General features: G+C 41.9%; 2 protein-coding genes across 22 annotated transcripts in view; one reads left to right on the top strand and one right to left on the bottom strand.

Annotated features, from left to right (window-relative positions):
• The window catches only part of dock7 (dedicator of cytokinesis 7), a 56,123-nt gene that overhangs the window by 14,474 nt on the left and 28,559 nt on the right, over positions 1-13,090 (top strand). For all 21 annotated transcript variants that reach the window (XM_030373576.1, XM_030373569.1, XM_030373570.1 and 18 more), the window contains exons 15-18: positions 10,038-10,155; positions 10,356-10,426; positions 12,270-12,408; positions 12,935-13,036. In XM_030373576.1, coding sequence (XP_030229436.1) covers positions 10,038-10,155; positions 10,356-10,426; positions 12,270-12,408; positions 12,935-13,036 — 430 coding nt within the window. The remainder of the gene's footprint in view (positions 1-10,037; positions 10,156-10,355; positions 10,427-12,269; positions 12,409-12,934; positions 13,037-13,090) is intronic.
• On the bottom strand, positions 519-4,640 carry angptl3 (angiopoietin-like 3). The gene is made up of 7 exons (XM_030373595.1): positions 3,981-4,640; positions 3,744-3,854; positions 3,418-3,529; positions 3,181-3,294; positions 2,906-3,001; positions 2,091-2,357; positions 519-1,866 (listed from the first exon to the last, which is right to left on the bottom strand). Exons 1-7 carry the CDS (start codon positions 4,518-4,520, stop codon positions 1,682-1,684), a joined length of 1,425 nt encoding a protein of 474 aa, XP_030229455.1. The 5' UTR covers positions 4,521-4,640; the 3' UTR covers positions 519-1,681.

A 13,090-nucleotide genomic window follows, 5' to 3' on the forward strand; every position in this document is an offset into this window, starting at 1 on the left:
TAGTTTGACCTGTTAAAGCCGGTGCTCAACTATACACTCTATTACATTGAAACGTTTCTTTCAGCTCTCCACCAACCACCTGAATATCTTAGTTTCAGAGTGATGCCCCCATTATGCCAGTCCTCTGTGTTAGCATTGTGTTGGATTTTTTATCAGGTTGGTATTCAATTCACCTGTCGCTAAGTCACGCCCCCCCCTCGTTACCATGACAAACTTGGACAAACAAACCAGACTAGATAACAAAAACATATGGAAAAATGTCAGCTGACAGTATATCAAAGCAGGTTTTGGAGAAGTCTTGGGCGAAAATCTTTTAATTTCATCCAGGAGCAATCGAAAGGGACTACGTTACGCTATATTCAAAACTTTAAAATACATATAGAAGGTGACAACTTGCTTTAATTCTAAACAGTCGGATCCACGTCACCCATTTTTTCTTGTCCCGTCGTGGCTTGGGAAAAGGGATGATATGTACCCAATTCTGCAGCCTCTCGGGATACCGATGTACCCCAAGCATATCGTTTGATCATGTTTATTTTTTTTTACATAAACAACAGAAATCGAACATAAAATTATTATATCATGCCTCCTCCCTGTTGTTTTCAATGTAGTTGTCCGAGTATAGTTGAGGCTGGAATGTCATTGGCTCATCTGTGTTCACTTCTAAGGGCGGAACTTAACGACAGGTCAATTGGGTCATTGTAAGTTATGGAACAGTGAGTGACTTACTCAACCGGTAATTATTTTGAAATGCTGTTTATTTAGGCTTACGGCTTGTCTCATAAATATGCTTCATCAGAACATGAATAATACAGATTGTTGAATGTAAAAAGTCAATATGACTCAGAAATATAGGGCAATATATGGAAATGACTGGAAATTAAATACAAACAAACACATTTCCAAGTGTATTGCATTATTCAAAGATATCTATGTATATTATCGTGTATAAAAAAACGTTTAACATTCCATCTGTGGGTACGGGAATTTGCATATCCATGAAATATAATATTTCTAAACATGCTTACATGTGCAAATAATCCAGTATAATGAGATAATGAGCGTTATACAGGACATGCTGGTTTCTGTACAGTTCTTGGTTGATATAATATTCAGCCTGTGGACATGAGTGGTCCTATTCTACTGGAGCATGCAGTACTACTTCAACAAACACTCAAAATAGAATAATTCAACAAACAAAGCTGTCTTGATGCATCTCAGATTACTAAAATGGGCAGCGAAGCACTTTCTAGTCTGTTGGTCTGCAATTGCATCACCCTGCCCCTCTTCCACAGTTTCTCTTTTTTTGTGTGGGCAGTGCTATAATGCAATGAGTCAACAGCAGCAGGCCGAGGTCAAAAGACCAATGACCTGCGCAAAGTGGTTGCATCACTGCTGACAGCTCAGCAATTTACTCCTCTGTTCCAGATCGGCTCCTTTTAAAAAGATCTGCTGGCCAGCACAGCAACGGTGTCACACAGCAGTCTATTTGAGGCAGCAACGTAAAAGTATGCCCGCTAAAAACATGGAACATGAAGTCCTAGGCTAAGTCACCTTCTGACTGCGCATGCACCCTATGACCTCACCCATTGTGGCATTGGGACTAGACTATTTATCGGCTGAGGGGAAGCCAACGGAGGGAGTCGTTGGGAAGGGTCAGAGGTCGCAGCGTTGAGGGGTCTCAGTTGAAGTGGTCGGTCCAGGGGGCTGGTCGTATGGAAAGGGTGGTTGTCTTCAGAGAGCAGAAGGCGCCCGTGCTAGACTTCCACTGGATCCCCCTGCGTCTCGACTGGCGGCCCCTGCCCCTTAGCCACACGTACCTCCCGTTGAGGTTGGTGTCCCCGCAGGCACTGAACCACCAGCCACCTGCATAAAAACACGTTCCACCACATCAGGAGTGTAAACACACTCATGAATCAGCTTGATTTCATCAAGCCTTAACCTCATAATCAACATCCCTTGATAATTCTCTCTAGGGAATATCAATCCCCCCGGTCAGTATTAACCAGTACTTTTGAGGTGCATGCTAAGGTATATCTGTGATGTTGGGCAATGCAGGAAATCAAACATGGCGGGGCCGTCCTTCATACCTGTGTAGTTGTGAATACAGTCGACGTCCCTGAGGTTTTCTCTGTCCTTGGTGAAGAAGCTTGTTCCAGTGTGATTGGCCATGGTGTCAGGCAAGTCCCCAGCCAGGCGTCTGATGTAGATGGCGTAATTGGTGGTAGGACCACCCAGCAGGAACTGGTATTCCACCCAGCGCCTCTCGTTCCTGGAGTCCACCAGCTCCACATGCAGGATTGAGTTTCTCTGCATGGCCAAGCTGTGGATCTTTCTCAGGCCCAGCCAGTACTCCTCTGCAAAACAAATGGGTCTTGATCAGCCTCTCGTCTCTTCATCTTTGTTGGGCGATTTCTATTGATGTCAATCAGTTTATCTATTTTCTCTAGAAGGTTGGACAAATTGAAATTTGGCTATTGGAATATTTTAAATTGTATGTACACTTTTCCCTGTGGATGATGCTGTAGACTACCATTCAACTTGATGCTATAATAAGAAGGCAGGGATTGGTGGGAGATAGACCGCCACTTATGAATGCCTGAGCTGTTGACTCTTTGGTATGGGGAGTGAATCTCATTGGGCTGGTGTCCAAGTCTAGTGAGCCTCAGGGGAAAACCGTCAACAAAGGCTGATATGCTTCGTCTATCGTTCTTTTACTGTACTTCTTTTGCTGTACAGGAAACGCACACAATATTGCTATATTGTGTGCGTTTCCTGTCCCCCCCAAAGGGGACTTATAACAATAATTATTCTTGAGCTGCTTTTTTGTCTACTTTGGAGTTTTCTAGTTTGCTCTTTCAAATTTTATTTGCACGTTTTGTTCAGATTCTTTAAGTCCACTTACTTTGCAAATCTCCAAATCCAAACTCATACTTCTCCCATGTTTGGTCAAAGTCCACAGAGCCATCAACCCTATGCTGGATGACTGTTGAACCACCATCTGTAGAAAAACCGTTGATGCTCATTACATGTACCATTTACATTGCTCGACGCTCAGTCAGCACTAACACCAATCACTGAAATTATCATTCCATCTCCTATAACATGTGCTAGCCAACAGAGGTTGTGATTTCAAAAGCGAAATCTCAAGGGTTTTATTAGTTTGAGTTTCTCACCCACCTAGATTCATTTTGCAGTAAACGTTGAATGGCTCCGACCCATTTGGCATTATGGTATAGACACCACTGTTTTTCTCCCCTCGGTTGAACAGTTCACTACAGTCGGTGGGGATATCTTTAAGAGAGCAGATACATTTAATTGCTAGTTGGGACATGGCCAGACATGTTTACAACAAATACATTTTGCTCATATTTGCATCACCGATGTACCCCAAATACATTCGTTTTTTTTTTGTACCTTTAGTTTCCATGACAGTTGAGTTTCCTGTCAGATAATCAAACATATCTGAATTTTCTGAGTCTGTATCCACATCCTTCTCAATTGTGTCTTGAAAGTTGTCTGTGTTCATCTGGGATAGTAGGTACAAATCAAATCAAATAAGACGATTAGAATTTGGTTAAAAACTAATTTCCCGGGTGTTGAGGTTTATGCATCAGATTGTTGGAACTAAATGTATTATAATGGGCAAATGCTGTCGCGAGTAGTTTGTTCTTGTCGTGCTTAGGGCATGGATTATGGCTTAGGTCTAATATGGTCTTGTAAGGCTTAGTGCTGTAGCCTACCTTTTCCTCCAGGTTTTTAATCTTGGTTTTCTGGTAGTCAAGCTGGTCGTGTTGCTCTCTCACGGCTATCAGCAGATCTGTGATGGTTTTCTCCTGAGAGTCAATCACTTCCTGAAACGGCAAGTGAAATGTTGAGTGCGTTCAAGCAGGTATCACTTTGAAGGTTTGGTGAAACCCACCAGTGACCGGAATAGCTCAGTTTTAAGAATAGCCACCAAAACACCTCATGGTTCCTACCTTGAGTGACGCCATTTCCCTGAGTTGTTCAGGAGGAACCACACTTTTTGACAGCCCTTGCAGCCGCTCCTCCAGGATCCCCACCTTGCTCTGCAGCTTCCCACGCTCCTGCAGGATTCCATTTATCTTGGAGTTGATCTCCAGTGACAGGTTCTTAATTTCCTCGTTGTCTGTCTTTAGAAAGTTGGTGGTCTTCTTCAGCTCCTCCTCTTCCTCCTTGATCTCAGAGGTGACCACCGAGAGCTGGTAGAAGGAGCGGTCGAAGATGTTGAGCTTCACGAAGATGTCGTTGATCTGAGACTTGGTCTTGTGCACGAACTCCCTGAGGCTCTGGCCGAGCTGCAGGAGACCGTTGGCCAGCAAACGGACATCATCCAGCATGGCAAAGCGAGACTTTGCCTCGGTGGTGGTGGGTGCCTGGGTCAATGCGTGGCTGGGCAGGGTAGGGTACTCTTCCATTCCTGAGGAGTCCTGATTGGGCAGAGAATATGTGGAACTGACCAACAGGGGAAGCAGTAAGAACAGACCTAACTTTGTCATCGTGGCACTCAAAAACGGTTTCTCTTTGCTCGCTTCCGATGTCTTTGCTAAGTCTTATGCGTCCTGTCCTCAAGCCTCTATCCCTCTCCCCCACTGACTGCCTCTCTGTTAGAATGATCAGAGTGCGGCAGGCTGCCCTGTGTTATATACTGCCCCCTCAGTAGAGCAGGGAGGGGGGATTAGCTGATCATCAACCCAGCTATGTTTTAGCTGTTTATTCCCCCCACCAGAGCCCCCTTCTCCTGAACAAACAAATCACAGCAGTGAGCAAATAGCAAATCAACCCCCTTCTCCACAAACCCCCTCCCCTCAAAAAAGGTCTGAACCCTAGTCTATACCACACCCTGTCCTGCGCTCAAAACTGGGCTGGCGAGCTTTGGCTGATCAGCAGAAAGCCAACAATGGCCATCAGTGTTTTGATGGATCTTCTGGCCTGACCAATCCCATATCTTCATAGTTCTCACCCATTTTGCCCTGATTGATAATGTTTTGGGAAATGTAGGTGCTCCGGTTTGATTTAGAATCCTGCTGAGACCCCCCCAACATTTTTTAATCAACTCCTCACTTACCTCTCTGTCGCTCTCGAGCTCTCTCTCCATGCCACTGACTATATTTCCCAGTGTGACAGCAGGTAGCTAGGCTGCAGGGTTTGATGCATGTCATCCTGCACCAGGGTAATGGCTAGAGGTCTACATGATGTGTGGACAATGTGCACGAATCTTCTATCATAAGCAATCTTCTTTTTTTGAAAGAGATTTTATATGTGAATGTATAGTCCAGCAGACATGTGATGTCTAGTATTTGCTGAATGGTTTGCAGAGCAGTTGGTAAACACGGATATGTTATACAATTACTTTTATGGAAAATTCAGTTTTTTTTACGTGGTTGCAGACTTAAGCCTAAGTAACCCTATACCACTAGAGACCACCTAGGCAGATTTGAGTCTGGTTCCTACTAAGATTTCTCCCAAGTTGTAAATGTACGTTTTAAAGATCTCAGACTATAAAGTGAGCATTGTTATCTGCATTTCTCCTTGGGCATTACCTTGTGCTCTCAACTTGGCTAATATTAATATAATGGTCCTTGTCATCAGTATGTTTTATGAACATTATTTTATGTGAATTCTGATTTAGCGTGTGGCAGTTAGCGCACACTAATTAAATGAAGGATCACAGTTGTAAAAAGCAGATTTTTATTTTGCTGTTTGCTGAAGTGCACCACAAATTACTACATGTTAATTATATCCTTCTAGTAAGGAATGCTTCCAGAGTTCTTAGTAATCAGGTCTATGTTTGTGAAAGTACCACTGAGCATGTTTACTCCCATCTGCAGCACAAAGGATGGTCTTGACTTTACCTAAAGTCTCTGGGAATATAATGTTGAGACCTTTTTATATTGGTCACATAACTGTGAAACCTTGTAGAAGGGTAGCCATGTGATGTGAATATTAACTATTCTGTTATTTCATTTTACCCTCAGAACATAGTACAATTGATTACTGTGCCTCTGCTTTACATCATTGTATGAGCCGGTGAGATTGTGTCCAGGGATCGAATCTGACCATGACCGCTGGGTGACCTGTCGTCAGCATGCAACATGTGTGTTCGTTTTTGCCTCATTGTTTTGCAAAGCTGTAAACATGGCACTACTTCTCTAAACACCTCTAGGTGAACGGCACACATTGCACCATTTGGTACTCTCAAATCACACCATTTGGCACCTCTTCTCCCTGTGTAATTTCCCTGCAGAAGAGAGTAAATATGCATGAAACTATTGCTACAGTTATGGCGACAAAGCATTACTAAAAATACTGCCATTATTTAGTACATGCAGCACAAATTATTTAAGGTCTTAAAGGCATTCCTTTCTTGAATATTTTGTTGAACTATTGACAGTAATTGTGTAGTACTCCTCCCTACCACAGTGACACTCCATAACCATCTTCTTGTCTACTGCAACCGCCTCTATTTTACCCCAGGGACATTAAAGATTTACGTTAATAACATTAAACATTTAATGTTTCATCTATCCAGCACAGATCTAGGTGGACACGCCCACTAATGATGTCATATGGGGCAGATTTTCGAAACGGCTTGTAAGGCTAATCACACTCACACCTGGTGGTACAGATGTCTCCTTTAAAAAATTCTAATATTGAACGTCAGAAAATCAAACTTTAATAAGTTCAACGTCCCCAAATTCAACATGCCATAGTCAGCTAAACAATTCAATGTATGAAATTCACTGTTAACAACCGGGGACCAAAGGAAGAGCAATCGATCATAGATGCTAGATCGCGGTCAAGCAAGGAGAGCGACACTCGTTGACGGCCACGGCTGTGATGATTCTTTCTTGATACAAACGTTGATTCTAAACAGCATTTTACACAGTAGCCTACAATAGGAAATGCTGAAAAGTAAATCAACGTCCTATCTATTGTATGGGTCTGTAAAATGCTAATCAAATCAAATGTATTTATTAAGCATATTCAATAACAAGGAGACATTTAATAACAAGATACGTTATTTCAATGCATAAATATTCAGTGCTTAAAATTCAATCGTCTTTTATTTTCAAAATCAGATGAGACAGATTTACTTCCATAGTAGAACTATAGTTCAAGGCTTAACCGAAATTGTTCATTGCATTTTTTTCCCACAACAATAAATTTATTAGAAATCTTGGAACTGAAGGGTTCTGTCCACATTCGCCCCAAAACTCGCTCCATTCTCCAACAACTCTGAGCCAAAAACACATTTTCTTAAAAACGCATTCTCTCTGGAGCTGTTTGCCCATTCTGGGCTACTATAGAACCAAGGCGGTGCAACATGGCAGCCTCCGTTGAAGAGGACCTGCTCCCGATGTAGATATAAAGGGCTCAAACTAAGATAACAAAAACACAACAGTTCTTATTTTCATGGGATTATACAATTTAAAACATACTTATGAATGTTATATTAAATTTATGTCATGTACGATCTGTACACTAGACCTTTAATCTCTGTGTATGCTCAGCAAACAATGACTCGGACCCCCCCAGAACAGGCAAAAGGAGTTGAGTGGTAACTTACGGTAAGGGGTTGAAGGTGAGACTTGGCTTTTAAATCAAAGTGCTATATTTGGCTGCTTTGCCCAGCTGTCCGATTTAACGTATTGACTATAATCCATATGTTTCACATTTACATTTTGTCATAACTACATTTATATTTAGTCTTAGCAGAGATTTCCATGGGGTCTGAGAACCATCAAAATCAATATTGATTGCAAAATTGTTTAAAAACAATCAGAAGCATGGCAGAATAGCTGTTAGTAACGTTTAATTTCTTTGTCAATTGCTCATGAACTATTTAGATTATGCAGTGATTTTTGATATATACAGCAGTGCTTATAACAATGATTATTCAACATTGAGTTGGGAGAGAAGATCCATTTGGGATGCCTGTTTCTGGATGCTGTGCCTGATTTAAAAAGTGTTGGTTAAAGGTTGATAACCTACTCTACTTTCCAGGGAAGTTAAAATCCCACAATTTCTGTCTGTTGTGGTTCCAGCTGTGGCCCAGTGGGAAACCCCCCCATCCCCTCTCTCTCCTTCCAAAGAGTGTACTGCGTCACTGCGGTTTCTCACGTCGTCTGGGGCTACTTAGTTCTTCCTGTTTGTGATTGTCCCCCCCCCCCTCACTTAACCAGATGGCAAGAAAATGTTATTTAAGTTTTGTTGGTTTTTTGGGTAAAATGCTATTTCTGTTATATATATATATTTATTTTGTATCTTTAATACTACAGCAAACATTGACTTTGAAATACACGCCAGAAAGACATTAGATGGATATAACCTACTGAATTTTGAATTTAGGTGAGTTGTCTGAAGTTTTCTCTATTTGGATCAAATGAACAGTATAGAGATGATACTTAAAAATTTAGATTTCCTCTCAGGGTTCTGCAACACTCTCTACTCCCAGATGTAGAGTGCCCATTTCCAGACATGATAAGTAATTGGTTTTGTTAAAATCGACTATAAGATGGGTTTACTTGAGGATTTGTGTACACTTGGCAGATTTCAAGCCACCTCTTTCAGTACACCTTTTTATAACCTGCTTTTTTTGCCGTCCACACAGCCACCTTTTTGAAGTGCCGGTGTAAGTACCATATCGGCTCGGCTTCCAGATCGGCTCGGGGTCCGTCGTCTGCTGATAACGTTACACAATATCATTGGCTGTACGCTTGAATGGGCGTACATTGTGATTGGCTGTACGTCGGACAGTTGTGATTGGCTGTTTTGTGCTGTAGCTCTGGCTGTAGTCATAGCAACCACGAGGCAACAGCGAGCACATGTGTGAGCGTGAGTAGGTCTATGTCTAGTTTCGGTTTGTGTTGCCAGATTGGGCATATGTCCCGTTTTTCCAGCCTAACGTGATTCAAAGTAAAAATCGGGCTGAAAATGTGCCCAATCTAGCAACACGGACGGCTTATCTTAACAGCCAAGATGATTCCGAGGGATGTTTTGTTTTTAGAAGAAAACTATCCATACAGATAGGTTGGGAATGGTCTATGTTCAAAATGAAAGATCATTACAGGCTCTTTAATTTAAGCCATAAAAAACCTTTTGCGTATTGTGTGACGTAGACGACGGACCCCGAGCCGATCTGGAAGCCGAGCCAATATGGTACTTACACCGTCTCTCTCTGACCAAACTCATTTTCAGAGGATTGAGGTCACATCCGCCTCCCTACAAATGATTGACAGGTCACTCTTCCTTCATCTGCCAATCAGAGGACAGAGGATTGATTGTACACACTGGCTGTGATGTAACCATTCCCATAGGCGCTAAACAAGAGCAGTTTAACTCCAAAAAGTGTTGGATGACCGAGGGAGAGCTATATTACACCCCATCATATTGCTTTTAAAAAAAAGTCTATCTCTTGAAATTACAGATTCACACAGTGAGCTTACTGTTTCAGTGAATATATTTTTTAATCGTTTTCCCTCCGATATCCTGTGTGTTCACATTAAGCTAAACAAACTAAATTAGATTTAATTACTGATGCATTCAATCATTCAAATAAAAGTTAGAACAACCAACGTGTAGTGTGAATGTATACTCATTACTGACCTCATGTCCAAATAACACTTATATTCATAATGTTTTGTCTTCTATTTCATTTCATTTCATGTTCTTTAAAAGCTGAATAGGCCAAAGTGGTTGAAAACAAAAGTTAGTTATATTCCAGAAGCCAAGACTTAACTGTATAAATGATTTTTCATATTGAGCCCTTGACATTTGAAAAAACATTTGTCGTAGCGGGTCCCCGCTACAAGCATTTCTTGCTTCTTAGGGATTGCCTTTTCATGCTGCCATCTTTGTTGTTGTTAATGCGTGTTGGATGTATGTATTATGTTTGTGCTCTTGTATTGTCCGGCACCTTAGCATGAATAAACGAAACTATACTAAACATTAAATATGGATTAATTGGTATTGTTTTTTTTTCATATCATTTTCTTTTCATGCTTCTCCCTCAGGAACCTGTTGTACGTGAATCCGCAGAGTCTTAATTTCGCCAATCGCCAAGGCTCTGCACGAAATATCACCGTGAAAGTGCAGTTCATGAATGGGGAGGATCCCAGTAACGCATTGCCGGTACTCCACAATTGAACGCTTTTTGTCAATCATGATTTAAAACTATATTTACATCTATAGTTTATTTCTGTTGAGGTGGTTGTTGTAGCAGCCATCTTGCATGTTTGCATGTGCTTTACATGTTGTTTATGGGGAAGATTTGAAGTTATCCTCCGGCCTTCAATCCTCTATTTGACATCTTGATATTTCTCATTCATAAGGTGATATTCGGCAAGTCCAGTTGTGCAGATTTCTATAAGGAGGCCTACACTTCCGTCGTCTACCATAACAGGTAAGTTCTTAATGTTTTAAAAGGATGTGCTTTCTGACTAACCCTTTACCTAACAATGTATTTGCTTTCGGACGTCACAGCTTTGGAAAAGTGTGTGAGCGACAGTCATTTCTGTTCTATCTGGCCTAACTTCATTGCCATGATCGGTCGGGCTATGAAACAATTCCTAATCTCATTGAATAAACCTTTTGTCTTATTTGACGATGTGTTATGAGTTCATGCGGCTGTGGACAGTATTCCAAATTATCCTGGCTAACATTTCTTGGGAGATTAGTGTAGTGTGTGTGGAAATATATCATGACTACTGATGGCCATCAGTTTCTAACCAGATCAACCCAACAAGTGAACTCTGTTCTTCACATCCTCATTTTACCTCTAGTGTACTTCCTGCACTGCGTCTCTTCAGGTTCACCAAGCCCGCCATGTCCTTGACTCCGTCTTTTATATAGAGACTCAGGGCTCTGTAATATTTTATCACTTCTATTAGCTTTTTATTTTTTTACGATACCCAGTGGCCTGCAATCCGTCACCCAGGGGTCAGACGTTGAAGGTTAAAGTTAATCAACCTATTCTCTAGGAGTATGGCGTGACCGGGGCAACCCATCCCATTAGAAAGCGTTTTCCTCCTTCGTCTGCCCAGTCCATTGCTCCTGTTTCCTGTTAATTATGGTCAACCGTTTGCCTCTGAAATGGCCAAATATTTCTCTTGGCGCCGCTCTCAACGGCCGATAGGTAAAGGCCTGGGTTCTAGTGGTAGTTTGTGTGTTAAAATTCTGTTAAGGTGTCACTGGCCGAGTCGAAGATTACTGGCAATACCTTTTGAATCCAGCTCAAGAAGAAAGAAAATACAGATCAAGTTAAATGATCAAGAGTTTCTGTTCTAATGTTTTCTGTTCAGCCAATAATCTGTTATCTTTTCCATGGGAGGGCGGGGGGGAGGGGGAGGTTACTTGTGGTGTCCCTTTGAAGGAAATTGTCCCCTTGAGGAAACTTCCTTTCCTCTGCTCCTATTCAAACTGTCATTTTTTAAGGCTCAAAGAGCTGCTTGTGATCTTGTTTGAAACTCAAGAAGAAAGAGAATCTTCTCTGTTTGTGTGCCTTGACCTGCGGACTGAGATGGTCTCTCTATGGGACCATAGAAAAGGTTATGTAATGCAGCTCTGACAGGCTGTAACAATAGCCATTTGCTCCGCTTTGTTGACTACAAATCCCATGTTATAAATAGAGCGGGCCATAAATGGATGCAATTGTTGGATATTTTTCGCTAACTTGCCTGTCTGTCGACAGCTGGCTGGGGAATCTTCATGTATTCTTGCCATGATGATATAATGATCATGAAAATTTTGCTTGCAGTGAAAAAGTTCTGCTTGAGTTCAAAGGTTGTTTCCATTAGTTATATATCATAATTTATTTACTAAAACACTAAATTAAATGCATCTCAATTAGCCTCACAGCACAATATAAACCATCTGAATTGAGTTTGGTAAAAGGAAACTCTGGGTGGACTTTTCACTTCAGCATTGCAGCAGTATGCATGTGCATCGTGACGTAGACATGTACATGTAGTGACTCCCGCCCTAAAACACAAGGTTTGGTTGTTGGACCACAGTGTAGTCCAACAACCAAACCTCATGTTTAAGGGCGGGGGCGTGTCATGTGTTTTTGCATTGGGGTAGACGGCTGAAAACACAATCGTCATGTTTTCTGATGGTACCTCACCTCCTGTTCACGTGTAGTAGAACACCTGTGTTTTTGTGTATTTTTGAGGCAGGACCATTTGAAGTAACGACCTTTAGAAAAGAACAGAGTTTCACTGTCCTATTAATACTGATCCCAATCGCAGGTCCCCAGACTTCCACGATGAAATCAAGATTAAGCTGCCGGCGAGTCTGTCGGACCACCACCACATCCTCTTCACTTTCTATCACGTCAGCTGTCAACAGAAGCAGAACACACCGCTGGAGACCCCCGTCGGTTACACGGTACGGACCGCCGGCTCGATGCCCACAGCACCCCGTTCACACCAAGCGGTGCGCAGAGCAAGTTTGGCCCTCACGCAGCCCATGGGATGGGAGGGGACTCCCTGTTTATATGCTACTCACACTAGATAGATGGATGGATCTATAGATAATTCATTAATCCTGAAGGAAATTCAGGATTAATTTTTTTTTTAATAAAAGCCTGTGTAATGGTAAATAGATAAATATATATGCCTTGCAATTATTAATATTCACTTTGGGAAAGCTTCTGGCAACACCTTTTTTACAATATCGCTATGTCTGGGAATATGGCAATATAACTTTTGTACGTTGAAACTTTTGTTTGTTGAACCCATGGTTTGCATAGGAAAATGTACTTCCTATGCAGCTATATTACCTACTCATTTAGTCCCTATGTGAGTCTGTATAAACTGTTTCCTTTTTTTTTTTAAATGCTGTTTGCATTTGAATTTCAATACATTAGGTTTAATTGTGCTTCTCCTCTGACTGTCCCCCCCCCCCTTTCCAGTGGATCCCCATGCTTCAGAGTGGGAGGTTAAGGACTGGACACTTCTGCCTGCCTGTGTCTCTGGAAAAGCCCCCGCAGTCCTACTCTGTCCTCTCCCCCGACGTAAGACGCTCCGCTTCCTGTTGCATGGAGCCAGGTTATCTTTAGTCAAAAGTG

The sequence above is a fragment of the Gadus morhua genome, chromosome 12 (genome assembly GCF_902167405.1).
Source record: "Gadus morhua chromosome 12, gadMor3.0, whole genome shotgun sequence".
Lineage (NCBI taxonomy): Eukaryota > Metazoa > Chordata > Actinopteri > Gadiformes > Gadidae > Gadus > Gadus morhua.

Excerpts from the sequence above, each read along its gene's own strand:
- angptl3 (XM_030373595.1), bottom strand. The coding sequence starts at position 4,520 with ATGACAAAGTTAGGTCTGTTCTTACTGCTTCCCCTGTTGGTCAGTTCC. Across the intron at positions 3,295-3,417 it reads AACTGTCATGGAAACTAAAG|ATATCCCCACCGACTGTAGT; the intron begins GTACAAAAAAAA and ends GCTCTCTTAAAG. Across the intron at positions 1,867-2,090 it reads CTGTATTCACAACTACACAG|GTGGCTGGTGGTTCAGTGCC; the intron begins GTATGAAGGACG and ends GTTTTTATGCAG.